Consider the following 24,539-nt stretch of genomic DNA (forward strand, 5'->3'; position numbering starts at 1 on the left):
TTCCTCTTTAACTTCCTGTGTCCACCATGGAGTTCTGATTTTTCTGTCCTTGTAGATAACCGCACCACATGCCTCTCTGGCCGAATCAATGTTTTCTTCAGGATTTGACACTGAACCTCCAAGGTTTGGTTTCTGTTCTCAAACGCTTTCATTTTTTTCTTGAATAATGTTAATGTATTTTAGTCTACATTTCACATCTGAGAGCTGCTCAACTTTTATTCGCTTTAAAACATATTCTTCTTTTTAATATGAAATTCAATTTTATCCTCCTCAAGACTAATAGTGGTCACTTCCAATTTCAAATCCTCTGTACACTCTAGTGTCCTGCACCAGTGAGAAAACATCACTATCAACAATAACATAGTCAATGAGCCTTTTCTTATTACTTTCCTCTTCTTTCCACGTGAATTTGTGCACATTTTTATGTTGGAACATTGTGTTAGTAATAACCAGTCCATGTCCTGAGCAGAAATCCAAGAGGTATTTGCCATTATTATTAGCTTTGCTTTTTTCTCAAATTCTCTCAAAATGTTTTGTATGTCTGACAATCATTTCCTACTCTGCTATTTAGACCCCCAATCTACTATATGTTGGCAATTTTGGATAATAAAGTGGGCTTTCAACAAAATCTTAAAACTTCCTTATTTTTCCTTGATTTAACTGCCCCATACGACACTGTCTGGAGAGAGGGTATGCTGTATAAACTAATGAAAGTACTACCATGCCAAAGGCAATATAGCTTGTTAATAATATGCTCAGCAATAGATATTTCTGTTTTGTCCTTGAAGAAAATATCAGTAATCAGAAGAAGTTCAATGACAGCTTACCACGAGTCTTAGTATTGGCCCCTCTCTTATTTAACCTATACAGCATCTAGAAAATTCTGCTATGCAGATGACATAGTGTTAGTCACCAGCAATAGGGAACTAAGACAGATGGAGGAAATTCTCACAAATGACCTTGCTGCTATGCATATCTACTTTAAAAAATGGAAACTGCAACCAAGCCAAAGTAAAACTGAAGTGTCAACATTCCATCTCAGCAATAAACTGGTACATGACGAGCTGAACATCCGATTTGAAAATTCAGTTCTACACATAACAAATATCCTAAATACCTAGGAGTTGCACTTGATCGCACCTTATCATATAAGAAACATGCTGAAAACACAGCTGGAAAAATAAGAACTAGAAGCAACACCATCCAGAAATTATGTGGCGCTTCTTGGGGTGCAGCAGCAACCACATTAAGAACATTCGCACTCGGATTGGTTTTTTTAGTGGCAGAGTACTGTGCTCCTATTTGGTTCAACAGCTGCCATACCAAAGTAATTGACTGCCAGCTTAACACCACAATGCGACTTATCATTGGAACCATAAAACAACTCCTATTTATTGGCTCCCAATGCTGAGTAGCATAACACCACCAAACCTATGAAGACATGATGCTCTACTATGTGAATAAGATAAAATACTCAGAGATACTGAATTGCCTATACACAATGACATACTAGAGCTTCAGCCCAACAGACTGAAATCAAGAAAGCCCCCCCCTCTCTGTGAAGCTAAACACCTGAGAACAACCGACTACAATACCAGAGAACAATGGAAACAAACGTGGAGCATAAATACCAATGCTCAACTCCAAACTTGGTTTGATAGGCATCGTCTCAACATCCCAGGTATGGAACTGAGCCGAAAGACATGGACAAACCTGAACAGGATTCGCACTGGACATTGAAGATGTGCAATCTCTCTGTACAAGTGGGGAAAAATTCCCTCACCCGAATGTGACTGCAGTCGCCCGAATCAATCAATCTACTACAGCTCTACTGAGTGCAGTCTTTGTGCATACACAGGTCAAAGAAACGACTTCCTGGAGGCGACACTGCCTGTTATAGACTGGATCAGACAACTTGATCTTAACCTATAAGTGTTTTGTTTGTTGAAAGTACAAGTGTCTTTGTTTTATTCTAATTGTTTGTCACTTTTTATATATTTATTTTGACTTATGTACCTTTTTATTATTGCATATAGATTGCCATATGCTAAATAATAAATTATTGGATAAAAATTAAGTCTTTATTCCTTATCAACTGGTCACATAATTGAAAACTTGAATTTCCTTTGATCTATTTCACTCATCTCTTCTCATATTCTAGTTTGTTTCTTTACTAGGACAATAAAGCACATTCTTTGTGTACTGCTTGCTGTCTTTCTCATTTCCTTTATACTTTATCCCCATCTTTTTTCTTTCAATTTTCTCATTAGAAATAAGATTTTTCTTTGCCACGTCCATAAATTCTTTCTTCCAAACACTGTTGATATCTTTCCCTCTAGGTATACCTGCAATCCACATCTACATTCTCTAATCTAGTGTTGCATCTGTCTAGCGCTTTAATCTAGTCTACAGCATTTTTAATGTAAATGCCAAACTAAAGGTTAGGAACCTGTAATCAATACATTAATTTCACAAGTGGGCTAAGGGTGAGATAATCTGGGAACTCTACCCTAGAGATCACACATGAGAGTAGGATAATGCTATTTAACTTCCAGGATATGAAATTTCATGTGCATGAGTAAAAATAAAAAAATAAAAAAAAAAGTCAGGGGTAGCAAGAGAGGAGGTAGCTCATGCTAAGATGACAGGGTGTTTCTTCCTGGAAACAGGTTTTTCATCCCACAGATAAATTATACAGGAACCTCAAATGACAAACCTCCTTTTTTTGAGAATTATCCTTTCCATAGCATAAATATTCTGTGATGCCAAGTTACTTAGACATAACATTAATGTGACAATAATGTTATTATTATCCTAACACCCTAAGAAGTCAGAGACTCATCTAGGAGGGCCCTTTGTCATTCATACAGCTCATCATACCATGACTTAAACAGCTGACACCACATTCTCAGGCAATGCATTCCAATCATTCACAATTCTCCATTCAAAAAAAACCTGCTGCTCAATCCCTTGCTCACATTCTCCTTATACAAATTCCAGGGGTAACCTCTTGTTTTTCCTCCCTCCTCATCTCCCACAATTTTATAAAAAAAACCTCTTAAGCATTAATCCTTTACAAACTTGTACATTTCCACCATATAAACCGTCTTCCTTCTGTTCATTAGACTGTAAATTGCATCTTCTCAAACCTTTCTTCATATTCAACATTCCAGAGATCAAAAACTACCTTAGTCAGTCACCTCTGGACACTTTCCAATATCTCTTCATCCTTTTGAAAACCAGATGATCAAAGTTATGCACAGTAGTCTGTATGTGGCCTCATCAAGGCCTTATACAATGTAACCAGAAGCTCTTTACTTATGCAAATCGGTGTCTTCTGTATCAATGCCAGAATTCATTGTGTGGTTCTCACAATTTTGGCATATGTTCTCTAAATTTTACATCCTTATACACCATCACTCTAAGATCTCTTATTCCTCTGCCTCCATTAATTTATCCCTACTGAGAATAAATTCTGCATCCCATCTTTCTTTTCCAAATTTTAAAACCTTGCATTTCACAACATTGAACTGGCATCCTATTGAAGTCTTCTGAAGTCTTCTTGTAAGGTCACAACATCTACCTACTCATCATAGTTTGTTCCAACTTTGCATCATTGGAAACAACTGAATATCCCATTCAAGACTTCCCTAATATCATTAACATACAGTTTAAACAGCAGTATCCTTAAAGCAGATCCTGGAGGAAAGGCACACCACTGGTGATTTTCTTCTTCCAGGATATTGCTCCCCCCATACACAACTTGCTGACATCAGATAGTCAATTCCTTAAACAACACACCAGTCCAATGCATAGTCTAATATTCATCCCCATCTGCTGTACTTAATATCCTAAAAGCTATAGTTCGCCCACCACTTCTAGGTCCCTTCTTGGCTTTGTGCCAAGAATAGTCGATTCATGCTGAAGGGGAGAAAGAAATGAAGGATGTACGAATTGGTCGCCAACATGCGAAATCACGTGCTTTCTTGTCTGTCGCTGTACTAGTACTAGCTTGATTTTTGTTGTTCTCTTTTTGCATTATTTTTTTATTATTAATTTGTATATGATGGATCCAGTACAGTCAACAAGTTCTATTGTTACACGTTTCAGTAGCTCTTGCAAAAGAATATTGAATAATGTGCTGACATTCTGCGAAAAAGAATCGTCAGAAGGCCGTCTTCTTGTTCCCCTTTCTCATGTCATAAAACGTGCAAGTGCAATTGCGGGCGTATCGGGGTCGACTGTTAAAAGAATTCGTAGGGAATCAAAAGGTGAAGGTAAGCCAAAATTTAAATCTCCTAAAAAAAAGCGCCAGAGAAAGAAAACCATCGAAACCATAGCTTTGAATGATTTTGATGTAGACGTTATAAGAAGAACTATTCACGAATTTTACGTGGTCGAGAAAAGAGTGCCAACTGTTCCGAAATTGATTCCTGTGCTTAAAGAAAAAATTAATTTTTCTTGGAAAAGAGAAACTTTAAGGAAAATACTTCATGAAATCGGATTTTGTTTTAAAAAGTCCCAGAATAAAAGGAAACTTATCATGGAGCGAAGTGACGTTGTTTTATCTAGAACGCAGTATTTGAGAGCAATAAGACATTTCAGGGAGGAGAAAAGACCGATTGTATATCTAGATGAAACTTGGATTGATAGTAATTTAACTTATGGAAAATGTTGGCAGTCTAAAGAAGAATGTGGAGTGCTACAAACCGGAAATGCCTCGCGGCGCATAATAATTTTGTGTGCGGGTGGAGAAATGGGTTTTTTAGCGAATTCAAACTTACTATACAAAGCCAATTCAACTAATTGGAGATTACCATGGGCAAATGAATTCTACGATTTTCGAAAAGTGGGCAGAAGAAAAACCGATTCCAAACCTTCCTATAAATGATGTTGTTATAATTGATAACACTTCATATCACTCTATTCGATTAAACAAAGTTCCAAATTGGTCTAATAAGAAGCAAGTTCTTATGGATTGGCTCTCTGCAAATAACATTTCTCATTCCCCAGATATGCGAAAAATTGAATTGCTTAATTTGGTCAAAAGAAACTCGCCCACAACTAAACTATTTAAATTCGACACGATGTTCAAAGAGCATGGATTTCTAGCTTTGAGGTTTCCACCATATCATTGCGATATTAATGCTATTGAGTATGTTTGGGCAGAAGTGAAAAGTTTCATTCGCCATCGCAACGTAACTGGGGATATTGACATGTCGAAACTTTTTAAGCTTTCAGAACAGGAGATTGAAAGTATTACAGTTCAAAAGTGGGGAAAATATTGCTCTCATGTCACCTCATTGGAAAATATATATTGGGATAGAGACGGAATTATCGAAGAATTGTGCGAACCTTTGGTGATCAGTTTAAGTGAAAGTGATGGCGATTCGGACAGCGATTCAGATGACTCTGAAGAGTAAAAGAATTTGACAATGGTATTTTTTCCAACATTTTTTTGCATGCTATTGAGAGTCACAATAACTCATAAATAATTAATTAGTTTAGGACATTAAAGTGCCTCAGTTGTCTCAACTGTAAGTTTGGAATATCTAAGTTCATTTGAAATAATTTCTGTTTTTCTGTATAATTCTTTTTATTTTATAGAAAACTTTCTTAAAAATAAACTTAGTTACATTTTTGTTTTATGCTATAGCTTTTTTAATTTTATTAACACTCTACGTACATTTTTCCAACTGTTATACAAGCAAAATAGTTACACTTTAAAAACAGCAATGTTCGTAAAAGAAAAGCTAAATTTTCCTACCTGTAATAATAAAAAACTCTGTTTATTATTACATCCCAGAGGACAGACTGATTACCCTATTATCGGAATGGATTCTCCTTTTTCTGACATGCGCAGAAGTGTCGAGGGACCTCAAATCGGTGGGCGAACTATATCATAAGTGTATATGAAAATAATCAAATACAAATGAGATTAAATCATGAGCTATCATATACGAGAGAGATAAACCAAGCCGTCTGACAGGGATGGCCCCTCTCAGCAACTCTTTTTAATATTTACCTAAATGAAATAATAAAATAGAATAAAAAAACTTTCTTATGGAATAAACTTTCTCTTACTGTGAACTTAAACACCCTCCTTTTTGCCAATGACCAAATAATAATTACAAATTCTGAAGATAACTTACAGAAAGCTATTTTAGATCTCAATGAGATGGCCAAAGATTATGGTATGATAATATCAACAGAAAAATCAAAAACTATGGCCTTTAAAAGACAAGATCCAGCAAGAACTAAGATAGTAATAGATAACAAGATCTTAGAACAGGTGAATTCATTTAACTACCTAGGATGTGTGATCACATACGAAAAAGATATAAGTCTAAAAATTGTAAAATATTTAAAAATAACAGGTGTAATTAACTCTATATTTAAACCAAACCTAGTTCAAAAACAAACCAGACTAATACGATATACGATAGATTAGCCCTATCATTCTTATTGTATGGAAGTGAAATCTGGACAGTAAAACGAAAAGACAAAGATTAATAACAGCAGAAATGAAGTTTATTTTGCAGTTTTTCTCATATACTCTATTTGATCATAAAAGAAATGAAGAAATAATGAAAGAATTAAATCAAGAATCAGTAATAGAAAAAATTTGAAAATATAAACATAAATGGATGGAACATGTTCAAAGAATGAAATAGAAAGATTACCAAAACAAGTCATTAGGAAAAAGAAAACCAGGACGTCCTCTTGAACGATTCAACGATGACTTCTAAGGCCAGAACAGGCCACGCTAGGCCTAAATCCAGGATATGCATGATGATAATGATCTGCTGTACTTTGACTATCAACTTATCATGCAGTAATCTTTCACAAGCCTTTGCAAAAAATATAAGTATGTTACTATGTATCCATCTCCTTGTCCAATGCAGCTGACACCTTATTGTAATAAGTAAGTAGATTACTAAAACATGATTTCCCTTTATCAAAGATAATGCCACTGTTGTCTACTGAATTCTGGATCCTTGTTCTTGCCAGCCTTCAACGCCTTTGGAACTTGACCCAGTGTAATACATGTTAAACAAATATGTCAAGATGCAAATTATTATTTTAACATCAAATTTGCTCAATTCCCCATATACCTCTTGCTCACTAAGTTAGTCTCTCCTTCTCATCATCATCCACTGCTCTCAAACTCTCCATGATATCACACTCACAAGAATGAAAGACCTTTAAGAACTGCTCATTAAATACAGGGTGTTCGGGATAAATTTGACAGTTTCGTAAGGAAAAAGAAAATCTTCTTTGTATCTATTAAATTTAATGAATTGACAAAAAAACATTACAGGCAGAGTTAATTACAATACTATCAACAAGATTTACTCAAAATAACCACCATTAGCATCGATCACAGCTTCAATTCTGCTTCGGAACCTCGAACAAGCTGATGCTACAGTCTCCCTGGGAAGGGCCGCAAAAACTGTTTTAATTTTATCCATTAACTGGGCTTTTGTATTACTGGAAGTGCGATTGGTGTCTTTTTCAACTGCGCCCCATACAAAATAATCCATGGGGTTAAGGTCTGGGGAGTTTGGAGGCCAAACATTTGGACTGGTGAAGTCGTAGAAATTTTCAGACAACCATTTTTGACTTTTCCCAGAGGTGTGGCAAGGGGCCGAATCCTGCTGCCATACATACGGCCTACCATTGGCTACCCTTGTTATCCAGGGCTTGACTACAGTTAGCAACTCCACGAACAAAGCCCGAATTCCAATGCCAGGGTTCTTCAACACCTGTTCCTGCAGATTTGCGAGGAATTCTGCTGTACGAACGCAATCAGATCGTCTGCTAGGGATCTTTCTTCTTGCTACATCCTCGTAGTCACCATTGCAAGTCTCTAGTTCATGCCTGATTGTTTTTACTGTATTCAGGGAGCATTGGGCAGCAGTCGTAATATCCTTATTTTGATGGCGGGCACGAATCATCATGATACAAGTTATTCTCTTCCATGATTCAGGTGGGTTCCAGCTATCCATCCTTTCTGACATCTTGTATATGAATGAAGAAGGGTCCAAACTTTTAAATGAAGAGAAGTGTGTGTTAATACATGTAACTTACGGAAAAATATAATTAATTATAAATATGTCAAATTTATCCCGAACACCCTGTATATCAATAATATCTTCCACAGCAATTGTCCTTAGTATCATTTTCTCCAATTAGTTATCCTACTGTAATCTTTTTTTGCTAGTGTCATATCAAAATAACTCTGTAGGATTTCTTTTGTCTTCATTAGATAACTGCTATTAATTGAATTGAATCTTCTTGTGTACTTTTTGTTGGATTCATTATTACCACTCATCTTATGCTGCCTCCATAATGCAGTCTATCTCTGTATTGCATGCCTAATCTCTTCATTCATTCATTTCACACCTACCTTATCTAACCTTCTGACTCTTGGAGTACATTTAGACATTACTTCTTGTATATCACCCAAGCAGCATTGATCTCCTTTCTACTCAGCTTCTCATTATGTGGTACACCTGCAAGCTATCTTCTGAGCTCTTTGTAATCACTAGCCGTGTTGTTCCACACATACCCTTTCCTCACACTTCCAGTAACCACTTCGTGGTCACCTTCACCATGGGTGATTTTAAAACTCATTTATAATTACATTCTCTGATGAGATGATCAAATCCAAAACCATCAATCCTTGTGGGTCCTCTTATATGCTGCTTGAGGTAGTTATCCCTCACAAACTCAAGAAACTAATTTTCTTAACTTCGAGTTGCTATCTCTTCATTGCACTCTAAACTGACATATTTAAAATCGTCCATAATGTTCATCATTTTCTTATTTGCTTGGATAATTTGATTATGTATTTCTTGGTCACCACCATCCACATTACCAGGTCTATAACAACGTCCAACTAAGTATTTCATTCTATTCGCTTCTATCTCACACCACACTGCCTCAAAACCACTGGCAATATTTCCCTCTAGCATCTCTACATTGTATGGATTCTCTATCATCAGTAGCACTCTCCTTCCCTTTTTACACTGTCTATCTTCATGAAACACATCCTTCCTTCTCTATTCCTGTCAGGATGTGATCCTCATCCAACCATGTCTCACTTATTCCAACAATTCTTGGGTGAACAGACTCAATCTATCCATTTCATTTCCATTGTTTGTATATGAATACTATTAGTATTCATATACAAATGTAATAACAGCCCATTCTTGGATCTATAACAAGTTTTACTAATACCGCTTATTAAATGTCTTCTCCATACCTCCCTCAGGCCATTTTTTTTTTTTTCTTACTCATCCTAGAACCTTCTTCAGATCCAGCTGTTTTCCTTACATCTCAGGCTATCCCATTCCCTTCTTGTCTAAACATGCATTCACAATCTCTTTGAGCATCAAGCTTTCTCACGATGCGTTCCTCTGTCTACCCTGAGTTTCCTTGTTTGTCTTGCACACTTGTTCTCTCATTCCTTACTCTCCTGCTCTTTTGCATTGCTTCATTACTTGCTCAGGCATTCAAATACAGTCCATCACTCTTATACATTTCGATTTGTCCTTCAAACTCATTCCACACATTAAGAGACTGCACTCCTTTCACTTCACACATTTCCACTAACATATCATTCATAATCCTTGCTCTCTGCCTCTTCTCATCACTGTCTTACCTGGTCAACACACTGACTACTTTTTGTATCACACTTATCTTTTATCCTTCTTTACAGCCTCCTGATATCCAACCTTATGTTCTTGTTCCCAGTCAAATAATTTATTTTCTCTTGTCACTATTCATTTTACCTCCTGGTAAACAAACATTCTCATTTCCACTCCTGTAATAATTAAATCCCCATAGAACACCACTCATGGGTCTTTCATACCAGTGTCATGTTTTCTTTGCTCTTCCATACATAGCTACAATTCTCTTAATTTCGCTCCACATCTGCCTTATCTTCACAGCTCGTCATCATCAACAACCATGGGTCCAGTGCCCGTAGGTGTCCCCCCCACGGCAGTCAAATTCTGGACTGGTAGGCCGGTTCTCCTTGAATTCTGATGTGTCGATTTTTGAAGACTCAACACTCAGGGTAGCCCCTGAATTCAAATCACTGGTTAAAGATCACATCCTTAAAATTTCAGATATAATAATGGTTACTTTCAATGTCACTTTCTTATTTACATGGAACACTTCAAAAACAAAACACTTACTACAGCTACATACTGTGATTACGTTTTGTTGATGATGTGTTTGCTATTTGGCCCCCATGGGCAAGACACTTTTGATTCTTTTGTTACTTATGTAAACAGCCAACACTCCAAAATTCACTGCACAATAAAAAAAAGAATGTAATAACTGTTTACCATTTTTTGACACATTAGTCACCTGCCTATCAGATGGTTCTCTATCTTTTTCTTTTATAGAAAGCTACATATACAGGAAGATATCTACATAAACAATCACATCATCATCCAGCACAACAGTATGGTACTCTAAAACACTTACACACACAGCTCTGTCCACAGAACTTAAAGATCTTTGCCATACTTTCCTGGCCAATGGCTACAGCTCCTACAAAACAGATAAAATACTGCATGGCCCTCCTACTTCCTTCTCAAACACACACAAGAACAAAACACCTATATTCCTATTCACTATGTTAGAGGTGTGTCTGGAAAGATAGCCAAAGTACTGATAAAATGACCTTCACACTACATCCAAACCACATGCTAAATTAGTGACTCTGATCTGCTCTCCTAAATGAAAGAAGACCAACGTGCAATATAGAAGTTGTTACAGGTCAGAAAAATTATATTTAGAGTCAGCAATGGCTATGAAGAATTCTAAAGTGAACAAGTCTGGTTCTATTAATTTGCCAAAAATTTGGGAGACAATTATCTTAAGCCAACTCCTACACAACTATAATACTTTTTACAAAATTAGAGGGCACCATATTAGGACTTTAGATATTTTGTCCATTACAATTTGAAATTTTCACTCGTTCATTGTTGCATATAAACTGTAACGTGTGCTCTGAAGATGCTTGTTTGAAGTTCAGCAAAATATTAACCAGTTAATAAATATCTTTTTATAATTTAGTTCATTTGGTGTTGTAATACCATTAAAATAAATTACAAAGTCCTTGTTGTTTAAGACTGTTTAACACTTTAAATTACTATTTTATTCATTTGTTTTATTATTTATTTCTATTTTTTATGATAGTCTCCAGTTATGCATAAATGTTCAGCTTCCTCCCTTACTTGGTGGAATTGAAGGAGAAGCTCTCTTTATTGATACTGAAGGCAATTTCTTGGTAGAAAGACAGATTGACATTGCTAGAACTACTTTGGAATGTTATTTTCAAACTGTGTTCCCTGAAAACGGTACTGTTACAGATTAAGCAACAAAAACTTTAGCATGCTGTGAGTTATTAACTATCATATTTAAATGCATATTTAGATGACTTCAGTAAATTTCAAAACTAAAATTACTAGAATGTCATGTAGAACTTATTTCTGATGAATGCACTCAGAACAGGTTTCTTTAATTTTTCTTTCTTTGTATCAATTCTGATGCATAAACTGATAGTAGGATGTGGAAAGAACATTTATTAAATCTCCATTTTTAATAAATGGAGATTTAATTTAATTAAAAGTGACTGTGCTCTTTCATATAAGACACCTTCAGGTGTCTCGTGAAAATCCTGCTATAATGCATTATTAAAAATGGTACAAATTTTTTTAGAAAGCCCTGGATGTCAATACAATTTAGAATGTGAAGAACTTTTCACAGACTTGCAACTGAATGTGAGTTAGCTGGTTTCAGATGAAGACAGAGCTTTTTCTCCTGGTAATGGAGGGTTTTCCCCTTTGCAAAAAAAAATAAGGCAAATCATCCAGAATATATGTAATTGATAGATATTATAATAGTTTCGTGGTTATAGTTGCTTCGGCCATAATTCTACTCAGTCCATTCACTTCTTCACACCGAGGTAAACAAAGAGAAAGGGTAATTAGAAATTATGGGGTTTTTTTTAGGCATGAATACTAGAATGAATGCAACATACACTAAAATAGGAGTGGAGGCAAGGGGAAATATAAAGAATATTCCTAAAAATACATGCAATGTTTCCTGTATCTGGATGTATACAGGTCATTACAAAATACAAGATGACAAAAACGTTTTTGGGGATAAAATGTTATAATTCATTGAACTTAATTCTGAAACATTCATCTCTGCTACTAATGTTTCTTTCATCTGTAAAGTATATTGTCCAACAATCAGAAAAATTAATAATCAAATGACAGGTGTCTGGGAAATATTAATCTTCTTCCTGTGGATCTTCAGTCCAAATCAAGCCTTGGTGTCTCCTGGATATGTTGCCTCTAATCCTGTGTTTGTCCAGAAACTTGTTTCTCCAATTTGGACATTGCAATATGATGTTGCTATTTTGACTGATTTTGCAAAGTTTTTCTACTCTGAAATCTAAAATATGGGGTATTGTGATTGGAATTGGTGCTGATTTCTTCTGCACATGTGTATGAGCTTATATCTGATAAGTTGTCTTTATGTAGATTGTTTTTAAACCAATATATCTGTGCATAGAATGTGTTCCCTTAATTATCTTAAAATCAGATATCTGGTAGTAAATCTTGGGGGGGGGGGGGGTGCTGAAAAGTTCTGATAAACATCTCTATTGAGGTTCTGCCTCAATTCTTTCATGTGATTATCACAACTTTTCAGCACAACTTCATATACCTTTTGCTATTCATAATTTTTTAAGGAAATTACAACATAGACTAATATTAATGAAAATAAATTTAATTAATATTTCCAGTATTTCAGTAAATGCAAATTGTCATCATCAGGGAACAAGATATAATAACATGTGCACACAAGCACTACACTAAGTAATGAAGATGAAGCATGTCAGCTGAGAGTAGGCCTAAAGTCCTAAATAGTGCTTTTTAGTAGGCTAAATTGGATATCCTTGGCTGTTGAGCTGAAGTATGGAGGATGAAAGCTTGCCAAATTTATGGTGGTTTCATGCAACCAAATTTGTTGAGATTAGGGCAATTTCTTAAAGCAGAAACAGATCAAAGAAAAGTCTTTCGTATTTATATATGCTGCAATGAAGTAGAGTGGCCTTCTTCCAGCATATTCTCTGCCAGGTGTCCAAGTCATAGTCAGTAAGTCCTTATGTTCAGCAATTCTGATGTTGACTGTCCTGCAGTAGGTCAGCCAACATATCCCATAGTAGGATAGCTTACAACTACAAGGGACCTGGTAAACACCTGGCTGGTCTTTGGTGAAGCAAACAAGGGATGTTAATTTTTTATATGGTCCTTAAGTGATTGCAAGGATGTATTTTTTATTTATTTTATTTTTTTTAAGATTTTTGTTATTTTTTCACATGTGCCCTAGATATATGGAATAATGATAGCTTTTGTGTAGTCTTTTATGGTTTGTGAATGTGGTCAAATTCCATGGAGAGGGCAGTGTTTTCTTAACTAATTAATCCTATACTTTTCATGTGTGTGTGTGTGTGTGTGTGAGAGAGAAGGAGAGAGCATGAAAGCAACTTGCTAGCAGGAAAACATATTTCCTGACATTCCTCCTCATAAATGAGATTACTGTACTGATAAATAACTGCCTGTGAGTGCAAAAGTTTAAACCACAGTATGCAGTAGTGATAACACTCATTCCTTTATAAAACATTGAAATGTCAGAGGGTAGTTTGGGGGCATTGACTTATAATGCCTGCTGGCAAATGTTGGCATAGTGACTTAAATTAGGATTGCTGCCATGGAGCTTGAGTTGGTGAGTTTTCAACAATTTGTATTAGTACAAAAATTTGTCTAATCTCTAGTTTCTAAGTAATCATATAGTCTTGACTTGGAATTTGCAGAACAGGAAATTTTCAGTTAAGAAGTATATACTACAAGGCAGACAATTATGACTAACTTAAGAGACAATAAGAAGCAATGCCATCACTTGAAGGATGCTAAACAGCATATGGGAGATGGTCAAGGGGCATTTGAAAGAAGCAATATCAAACTCCATGCAAGAGGTCAGAAGGATAAATCACAAGAGTTAGCATCATTTAAGCAAGAGCTGCAAAAAAGAGAATGCTGTGGAGGATATAGAAGTAAAAAAAAAAAAAGTGATTAACAAATCCATGAGCAGTACAAAACTCCAGGGAAGAAGAGTGACCAGTATGGTAAAGAAAAGCAAAATCAGATTATGAGAGGAAATCAGCTGAACATGATGAAGGAAATCCCAAAGACAAAATAGTTGAGTTACTCAGCAACCACTTTGCAAGGGACTAATATCCAAGTGAGAATATGCTGTGACAGGAACTGATCTTGAGAATAGAGGTTGATAAATTGGAAGTACCTAGGATGTTGCAGAATCTCATTGCAAATGCTGCCATGGGATCAGAAGTGATATCAGCTTGCATGTTACAAGAATGCATAAAGCAAATGGCATTATTTGTGGAGGGTACGGCTGACCTAGCTGTTTAACTAAGTGCTCAGCTCTGGTAAAGTCTCAAGGAACTGAAAGGAAGTCAGAATAATTCTTTGCATAAAGCAAGCTTCTGTGACTGCAGTAAAAAAATGATAGACCAGTCAGTATCTTGAAGTAATGATAAAAGTATTGGAAAAGTTGGTTCAAGATAGAATTCAGGAATGGATGGGAAAAAAAAGTATGCTACTCTGAGGTTTTGTGAAGAGTAGATTATGCCTTAGTAATTTAATCACTTTTTTTTTATAATAGTGTTTGCTGAGTTGGATAAAGGGAATGATACTGCAGGATTTTGTAAATGCATTTGACAGGAAACCACATGGAACTCTCTTAAACAAATTGGGAAAAATAGGGATTGATATTAAGCTGGTGATATGGGTATGAGGATTGCTGATGATCAGATACCAAAGAATAATATATGGAGGAGAAGAATCCAAGTGAAATCAGGTACTACAAGTTTGTGTGGTTGGATCACTGCTGTTTCATTCTCACATAAATGGTATAGGAAATTATTTGAAGGGATCGGTTGTTTGGTGGTGATAAAAAATGGGTATTGTAATAGTTAAGGCAGTGTATGGAGCATTTCTTTTACCATCATATGGTGATCAGCATTCATTTTGATAAATTGAGACCACTACTATGTTCATAATGATTACTTTAATTACCTGACATGTCGATCTTTATATTAAGGTCATAATTTGGAATGAACACTATTTCTGAATATTACAATCTAAAATTCAGATGACTCATTTTGTGGCAATATGTATAATTGCCACTGACGATTTAGAGTGGAAAGCAGGTACACGTTAGAATTTTTGAGTTATGTGCAAAGGGGTCACGTGGTAGCACTTGACAGGATAAAAAGCTATGCTAAGCAAATCGTTTGAAGGAAGCTCTTTTCATTAATTCGCAAAAATAACCGCAGTCATTTTTGCGAACTTGGATGTCTTATAACATCTCAAAGAAATCATCTGGATGATTTTCATGGGAAAGAATTATTGGAAAGTTTGAGGAAGGCCCCAGAATTATTGATATTGCTATTGTATGTGAGGATTTGAAGCCCTCACATAGCATTGTATCTAGGCTCTTGGCAAGGTTTAAAACCAATGGAATGTGTTCCAGACGTTTACTAAGAGGTTGCCCTCTCTTTACCATGGATCATGGAAACAGATTTTTGGTTATGACAGCAAAACATAATCGATTCACCACGGTATGCCAGTTTGCAAGTCTACTCCATTCAGGTACAGATATCTTGACAAATTGTGGCAAGATGTCTGCGACAAGTAGCTCTATATCCTGAAAGCTGTAGTTTGCTTCCCTTTATCCACAGATCATTGTAGAGAATGTTTCTTTCCTCCGATTCTAGACTACACTTGATCTGTGAAAGTGGTACTGCTTATCATCACAAGAATGTTATTGAGAGGGATGGATACTGGAGTCATGGTGTGGAGAGGCATTATACTTAATGGATGCACTGAGCTACAAGTGCTGGAAAAAGGGACTATGACTGGTGAATGATATTGCAATGAAGTTCTTCAATGTCATGTTCTTTTGTTTCTGTGGTGATATGGGTGAAGCATTTATGGTTTGCCTAAGATTCGTAAGGAAAACATGCTGCTTCAGTTGATAGTTGAAGGTATTGACAGCCCCAGTTATTATCTGCTCAAGAAACTAGTCAAAAATGACTATCAACACTCAAGGAGTTGGTGGTCATTTTTGACCGATCTGCCCTTTTCACAAATTCCCAGTCAGTGGTGCACTTCTTCTATAGGACAGATTTCCACCTCATATCATGGCTCTCTTTGCTCATCTACTACATTCTAATTATTTTGTGTGTGTGGCAAAACACTTTTTTTTTTTACTTACAGAAAGAAGGTACAACCATTGTCTCACCTTTATTCTCCCCTTCCCCTCATTGTTAACTTTTATATGGAAGCTTTTGAGCAACATGCTCTACATTTCTTTACTTTAAAACCTAAAGTCTGGCTTAGGCAAGTTGACAATGCTTTTGTTATCTGGTCTCATGACCTCTAGACTTTAGATGCTTTCCTCAGGCACATGAATAAACAACACATGCATACAATTTAAATTGAAAGTCAGAACACACTTCCATTTTTTGATACACTTGTCACATGCAGTGTATTCTTCCTGCAGTCTTTCCTTTGCTGTTTACCATAAGCCTATATATACTAACCAATATATATACACACACAAACTCTTACCACCATCCAGCACAAAAACTATGTGTCATTAACACTAAAAAACAGGACTTTAAAGATTTCCTCCAATGAACAAGCATTTGAGCATGAATTAAAAATTATCAGCAATACTTTCCTACAACAATGGCTGCAGCTAAAATACTATCACTATAGTTCTTCACAAGACTTCAATTAATATGATAATAAAAATAAACTAGATTACACTAAAAACTGTAGCCATTCCATACATTAAAGGGATATCAGATAAAATCAACAGAATACTACTCAAATACAATCTTAATGCCACCTTTAACTGCCTGCAAAATTAAAGAACTTATTCAGTTCCAAGTATCCCCTGGAGGATAGCATATTCAATGCACCTGTAGTCTGTCTTATATAGGTGAAACTGAATGCGCAATTCTTGTCTGTGAAAAAGGAACATAAACGGCACATTAAATTTAATAACTATGGTACATCTGTACTTTCTGATCATGCTCTAGATACCGTACATGGAATTAACTGGAAAGGTCCCTGTTCATTACATCACACCAAAATTTGGTATGAGTGCAAATTTAAGGAGGTATATGAAATTCTAATTACTCATCCTAAACTCAACAATAATGATGGTCTAAAAATCTCATAAATATGGATGGCACATATTCTACCCATATAACCTTTTATTTAAGAATCATTGTAAATTATAATTAGGGTTGTAGTACTCCAGGATCTTAGCCTTAATATAACAAACATTTACATTAAATTATTAATTAAGCCATTGCTATTGCTGTGTTAAAAATATTATAAAATAATTTTTTCCCCATTCCATCTAAATATAGGATATAGTTTTCTGTTTTTTTTTTCACTAGTGGTTGGGCTAGTAGAATAACAGTTGATCAAATTAATGCCACCTTGGCATACTGTTTGAACTGTAACATAGCTTTAAATTAAAGATGCCAAGAAATTATATTTTTGGTTTAATCCTTTATCCAAATGTAAGCAAACAAAGATTGCAGCAGAAGTAATTTCAGGGCTGGGCAGAGTACAGTGATGAAACTGTGCCATAAACTGTCACCTGGTAAGGATTGTCCATACTGTTGTAAAACTTGATGTAGCTTGGAAATGCCAAAGCGCTTTGCATCAATTTTTACAGAGGTCAAGTCTCATGAGATTGTTGCAAAAATAACCTTGTATGTCTATATATATTTTATGCTAAATATTAATGTAAATAACCCTATGAGAATTGACTGTATTTACTAATTTAACAAAAATTTTTAGAATGTAAAAAACAAAGGCATTGCTTTGCCACCGGAACTTTATAATAGCTATGTATAAGGGCACAAGAAAATTGTTTACAATTTAAGTGTATGAGAAAGTTGTTTGCGAGCTCTGCGTATAAACACCTTCAAAGTTAGTGTCAAAGAGATCGGCAAGGTTCAGACAAGTTTCCACTGCCCGACAAGATAGAATTAATGGAGTGCACGGAGGAGAAGAAAGAACGGGTCAGTCTTAACAGAAGATCAAGGAGTTGTGCTGATTTCTTCAGGAGTTTTTTCCCTTCGTGCAAGGTCCCAGAGAACGTGAAATAAAAAGGGACTGAGCCGAACATCGTGGTCGGCAGAGAACCAGGGAATCGGCAGTTAGTCAGTGGGCAGTTATCAGAGTCGGCAGTTAGAGGCAGAAGTTCCAGAAGTAGGATCCAGAGGACCGGACGTTACGGCGAACCCATGCCAGAGGAAAAGAATGGGAATGATGAGAGAACAGCCGATGTAAATACCCAAGGCAGTGTCTGTCGGATGTCTTTTTGCCGCGGGAGGTCAACCGAAGCCAAAAGCCGCAGAGCGATCTTCAAGCCCATATGCTGAAACCTCTAGTCTGAGCTTTTTGAGTACTGGAAAATTGCAGTCCAAAGCCCACCAATATCTCAATGAAATGCTCCCTAAAGCAAGACTCTCCAGACAGAAGCCTAAGGCCCAAGATGAAAAGCATAGAGACTTTAGTGCAGGATCTTTGGATGCGTGTGCGACACAGAGCCTCTAAGTTTGTTCCATCTTTTATTGTACATTCCTTTTGTAATCTAGGAGATACGTTATAGATGGACTGATAAGAAATAGTAATAAGAAGTGTCTATAAGAGAATCATCTGATTTGTTATTAATTGGAATATGATTCGTGAGATAACTTGGCATAGCTAGCTAGCCTCTTTGTGAGTAAATTAGTTTCAATAATTTGATTTAATAAGCAGAGAAGTAATTGAGTATATATTGTATAGTCATTTAGTATTCAAAAGGGAAAGTTTGTTTCTTTACTAAAAGTCTAACAGTTTAGTTATCGTTTAATTAATGTACTTTGCTATTAATGTAAATAAATGTGTTTTAATTATATGTCAATAGAGTGCCACCTGATCTTATATTTTACAATGCACTCTTCCTAAATAAACTCTGATCTGTGAGAGGGAAACAACTAAGGTATTAAAAGTGTAGTTTAAGTACTTCAGAACCACGACTGTTTATGTAAACTTTATTGAAGGAATTTATGCTAGTAAGAGAGAGAGAGAGAGATCTATCAGACATTTTACTGAGTCTTATTCCAATATATAGAAATACTGGTGGCACAGTCTTAACAAATAAATTTTCCAGTGTTCATAAGCATACGACTAGTAAATACGTAAGGTGGATAAACATAATATGCAATAGAATAAGTAAGAAAGGTTACGAAAGCAAAAGCGACTGCTAATTAGAATAAAGAGTTAATACCCCGTCTACAAAAATGCATTAGACCTTCATTTGTCACACACTGTTAGCTTATTTAAATAATCTTGCAAGCTCTTTACATTAATTTTGATGTGTGTGTATGTGCTCCAGGTGATGACTTTAATGCGAAGGTTGAGATGTCAGGAAATGAAAGTAATTATTCTTAACAAGGTAGTAAGTAGCTTCATAATTTATCAAAATGAATGTAAAGAGCTTACAAGATTATTTAAATAAGCTAACAGTATGGACAAATGTGTGGAAAGGCTTATGTGCCTTTATGTTAATTGGAATTTTAACATATAGATGCAAACACAAATTGATAAGAAAATAACTATTTATTAACTTAAACGCTAATATTTTGCTGGTATTATATCCAGCATCTTCAGAGCATACAAACAAAGTTTGTTACAGTAGCGAGACAACTGCAATCCGGTGTAGCAGTGGGACTAGTATTATGAGTAATTGTAGCATGCAACACAAAGACTAAAGTCCTAATTAGATGCCATCTAAGTTTAAAAAAAAAAAACAAAAAAAAACATTCATTTGATCTTAGGATAACTGTCTCCCAAATCTTGGGTAGATTTATACAGCCATACTTGTTGAGGTTTGGAGTAGGTTTCAGGGCTTCTGTTGATTCCAGGAATAACCTCTGTGACTTGTAAAAAGCTTTTGTGCAGTACTTTTGTTTGTTTTTTTCCAATTGATCCTGTTTGCAGGGGTATCCAAAGCATGGTCTGCCAGACCCGATTTGCCATAGTGAAAGTGCCGAATATATTTTTTGTGTTCACCAAGGCAGATGTCCACAGTTCCTGTCTGTCCATAGTAAGCTCTATGACATGAATAGGGCACTTCATAGACTCCTGGATGCGATAAAGGAGAGAATCTGTCCTTAGCTGAATGGATGAGAGTTGCCAATTTCGCATAAGGTTTAAATACACTATATAGTTGGTGTTTGTTAAGCACCCTAGATATCTTTTCAGATGTGCCTTTAATGTATGGGATGGTGATAGTTTTGTTGTAGTCTTTTGTGGTTAGATAGTTGGGGGGGGGGATTTTTGATTTTGATGATGGTAGATAGTGAGAAAGTTCAGCAGTGAGAGCATTGTCATTGGAACAAATTGCTCTAGCTCTATGGGTTAGTGTTTTTAAGATACCATATTGTTGACAATATGGTATCTTAAAATAACTAACCCATACAGCTAGAGCAATTTGTTCCAATGACATTGGTCTCACTGCTAAACTTTCTCATCTGTGTCACACCTTCCTGACCAATGGCTATAATCCCCATAAGATAGATAAAATACCAAATGCTCCCCAAAATTCACCCCCATTATCTACCACAGAGGACTACAACAAAACTATCAACATCCCATACATTAAAGGCACATCTGAAAAGATATCTAGGATGTTTAACAAACACTAACTGTGCACCGTATTTAAACCTTATGTTAAATTGGCAACTGTCATCCGTTCACCTAAGGACAGATTCTCTCCTTTATCGCATCCAGGAGTCTATGAAGTGCCCTGTTCATGTCATAGAGCCTACTATGGACAGACAGGAAGAACTGTGAACATCTGCCTAGGTGAACACAAAAAATATATCTGTCACTTTTGCTATGGCAAATCGGGTCTGGCAGACCATGCTTTGGATACCCCTGCATACAGGACCAATTGGAAAAAACAAAAGTACTGCACAGAAGCTTTTACAAGTTAGAGAGGTTGTTCCTGGAATCAACAGAAGCCCTGAAACCTACTCCAAACCTCAACAAGTGTAGCTGTATAAATCTACCAAAGATTTGGGAGACAGTTAGCCTAAGACCAAATGAATGTTTTTTTTTGTTTTGTTTTTTTAAACTTAGATGGCATCTAATTAGGACTTTAGTCTTTGTGTTGCATGCTACAATTACTCATACTAGTCCCACTGTTACACTGGATTGCGGTTGTCTTGCTACTGTAACAAACTTTGTTTGTATGCTCTGAAGATGCTGGATATAATACCAGCGAAATATTAGTATTTAAGTTAATAAATAGTTATTTTCTTATCAATCTGTGTTCACATTTATACTGTTAAAATTCCAATCAACAAGCATGGACAAATGTTAATGAGTGACAGTTTAGCATGGAAAAGGTGTGAAGTTCTGCATTTTGGAATATAAAGAGTACAAGCTGTGTACTATAGTGATGGAACTGTACTCCAGGAAATTGAAGCTAGAGATTTGGAAGTATTGTGGATATAGAGTTGAAGCTCATAGGACATATTGCAAAGGTAGTCAAGGTAGCTCATAGGTTATTGAAATACACACTAACAGGCAGAGATAAAGAAATTATTGTTCTTCTTTGTAAGGCCCCTATAGCCACATCTAGATTATTGTACTCAGGTCCAGTCAACTGGATTTGGGTGGTGGTGGTGGGGGGGGTGCAGAGGATCCAGAGAGACAAGCAATCGAGTTTAGTAAGTGGCCTGCAGAATGTTCCCTATGAATGGATTGGGGGTTTGTAGTTTGTGCAAAAGTTGGTTAATAGGCAGAAAAGAGGGGATAGGAACATTTAAGTTAATGAAAGGGTTGTATAATATTGATGCAGAGAAAATATTTCAGTATTTATAAATTTAGAGGAGGCAGAACAAAGATTCAACATTAGAAACTGAATAAGTGTATTAGTTAATTAAGAGTGCGAAGACTAGATTTTTCACTTGGAGAATGGTGAATGAGTGGAATGGGTTACCAGAATCTGTCATGAGACCTTTGTCGGTCAATGAATCTCAAGTAGAGGTACGTTAGATATTGTATGGATAGTTTGGTCTCCCACAATGAGTCTTCTGACTCCATAGAGTTATCCATGCAATAATAACGACAAGAGAAGTGTTCATTGTATTAAATTGAATTCTGTTTTCATAAAAAATTTAAAATAAATAGAATAAAAAAAAAATTATTTTATCCAAAAAATTGTTTTATGGTAAGTTATTAGTGCTTTCAGATAATGTTTGCTGTGTTATTTTTATGTGGCATTCATGGAAAGGAGGTTAGAAACTGACATGCTTCATTTTTAACTCAGTGATAAGTCATAAAAAAAAAAGTGTAGATGTTAGCAAATTATACAAGGTATTTTTGCATTACTAATCATCTTCTAATTAATGAATTAATTTATGATTTTTTTTTTTTATCCAGAAGTAAATTCTGTTCCAGATCCTATAAAGAGATTGCTGAATGGAATCCATTACATATATTGTCAAGATTATATACAGCTTCTTGCTGTTATTAATCTACTTTCAGATTTTTTAAGTACACATCCAAAGGTTGGTAGTTGTATATTTAATTGATTTACTAGTGTATTTTTAATATATCCTAAAATAATTATATTATAATCCTCCCCCAATGCAAACTTGTAAGCACCAAAGGAATAATTTGGTATATAATGGAGGGTTTGTCATAGTGAATTTTCCTTAGAATAGCATTGATATTTATGGCAATTTGGTTCATTTCTCAGTAGCATATTGCACACAAATTCATTACAGTGGTGCCATATTTGCTATAGTGTGATTCAACTCTTATAATAGATTGAAATTTAGGTATATTTCTGTGTTGCAACCTCACTTGTTAGTTTTTATAATATTAGTATACTATACATTAATTTTGAAGTGGATCTAATAAGGATTCTGGGACTGAAGTACAAATTTTGTAATAGGTATAGGTTTGGTACATCTTAATTAACTGATATAGCAGCTGGTAGGAATTTTTGCATCAGTAAAATATCCACTCCACAACAAATTAAATTCAAATGTGGTCATGGTACTTAAACATGTTATTTTTTCCAAACAACTTCAAGCATCCACTAAGCAGAATGGTGCACTTTGGGTGATGAAAATCATCTGCCACAGATTTGAACATGAGTTGGGAACTGCAGAGTTGCTAATTTGATATATGAATTCATTTAATAACTCTGGTAGAATAGAAATTAGAAATATGAGTGTGTGAGAATCATGAATATGTGTGGATAGTACTTTTAGTACATATGGTTGTGTGTGTAGTAAGAGTTAGTATCTTTCTGATAACTTTTCTTAGCATAATTTCCTTCCCATTGATTTGCATTATACAGTATAGTGCAGGGTGATCAAAATTAAAGTATCCTGTTTAAGGCCTTGTGAAGTACCATCCAGTGATCCAAGTGCTCTGAAACTTTGCAGGAATACATCGTCATAAGCAATATCTGAAAAGGGGGGGGTCCAAAATTGACCACTAGAGGCATTGTAAACACCAAATGCATGGAATTTGCATATCATGCAACTCGGCAGGTGCCAAGAGGCTTTAAAAAGATGGACATGGGATTTTTCCGTTCATTCTGGTTGTTAACACTGTCCACAGTGATGGCACTAACCTTGTGTCAGTGTGCTTTGCACATGATGCTGTTCTACTTAAACATTTGCAGTGCTTTTGCTGCACTCCATGAATTTTGTTTCCTGAACAAATGTCAACAAGATCCACTATCTCGATGTGCCCTGCGACGAATTATTAGTCGTTTTGAAGAAACAGGATCGTTGGGAGTTAGACCTGCCAAAGGTTGCAAACCAGTCAGTTCACAACAAGTGAATGAAGTTGCTACTGTGGAGAAGACCATGAATAACAGCGTTCATTCCTGCAGAACAAGTGTGTATCAAAACACATAGGTGTGCCTTACACAAATATCTTGAAAATTCTACAAAAGATTCTGCATTTCTACCCATCCAAGATAATCTTGACACAGGAATTGTGCCTGCAGGACTTGAAAGTTGACTGACATTTGCTTTAACATTCCTTGCTCAAGTGGAATTGGATGCTGTATGGCCATGGATGATTTTGTGGGGAGATGAGGCTCACTTTGACCTGAACGGAGTTGTGAATACCCGCAATTGCTGGGTATGGTATTGAAAAATCCGCATGCAATCCAACAAATTCATTTGCATTTATCCAATATCACTGTCTGGTGCAGGTTTACAGCTTCCTTTATCATTGGACTATTCTTCTTTGAGGACATTTTCCAGTCAGGTTTTGGGACTCCCTCAGTTACTGCTGAGAGGGATATTGCAATATAATAAA

At 35.8% G+C, this 24,539-nt stretch overlaps 1 protein-coding gene across 3 annotated transcripts in view; it reads left to right on the top strand.

Annotated features, from left to right (window-relative positions):
* LOC150097907 (DNA repair protein RAD51 homolog 3-like) overlaps window positions 1–24,539 on the top strand; it is a 168,257-nt gene that overhangs the window by 61,709 nt on the left and 82,009 nt on the right. For all 3 annotated transcript variants that reach the window (XM_090406540.1, XM_090406538.1, XM_090406539.1), the window contains 2 exons: window positions 11,218–11,378; window positions 22,635–22,762. In XM_090406540.1, coding sequence (XP_090262666.1) covers window positions 11,218–11,378; window positions 22,635–22,762 — 289 coding nt within the window. The remainder of the gene's footprint in view (window positions 1–11,217; window positions 11,379–22,634; window positions 22,763–24,539) is intronic.

The sequence above is a fragment of the Typopeltis vanoorti genome, chromosome 16 (assembly GCF_054136105.1).
Source record: "Typopeltis vanoorti isolate ZY-2024b chromosome 16, IOZ_Tvanoo_1.0, whole genome shotgun sequence".
Lineage (NCBI taxonomy): Eukaryota > Metazoa > Arthropoda > Arachnida > Uropygi > Thelyphonidae > Typopeltis > Typopeltis vanoorti.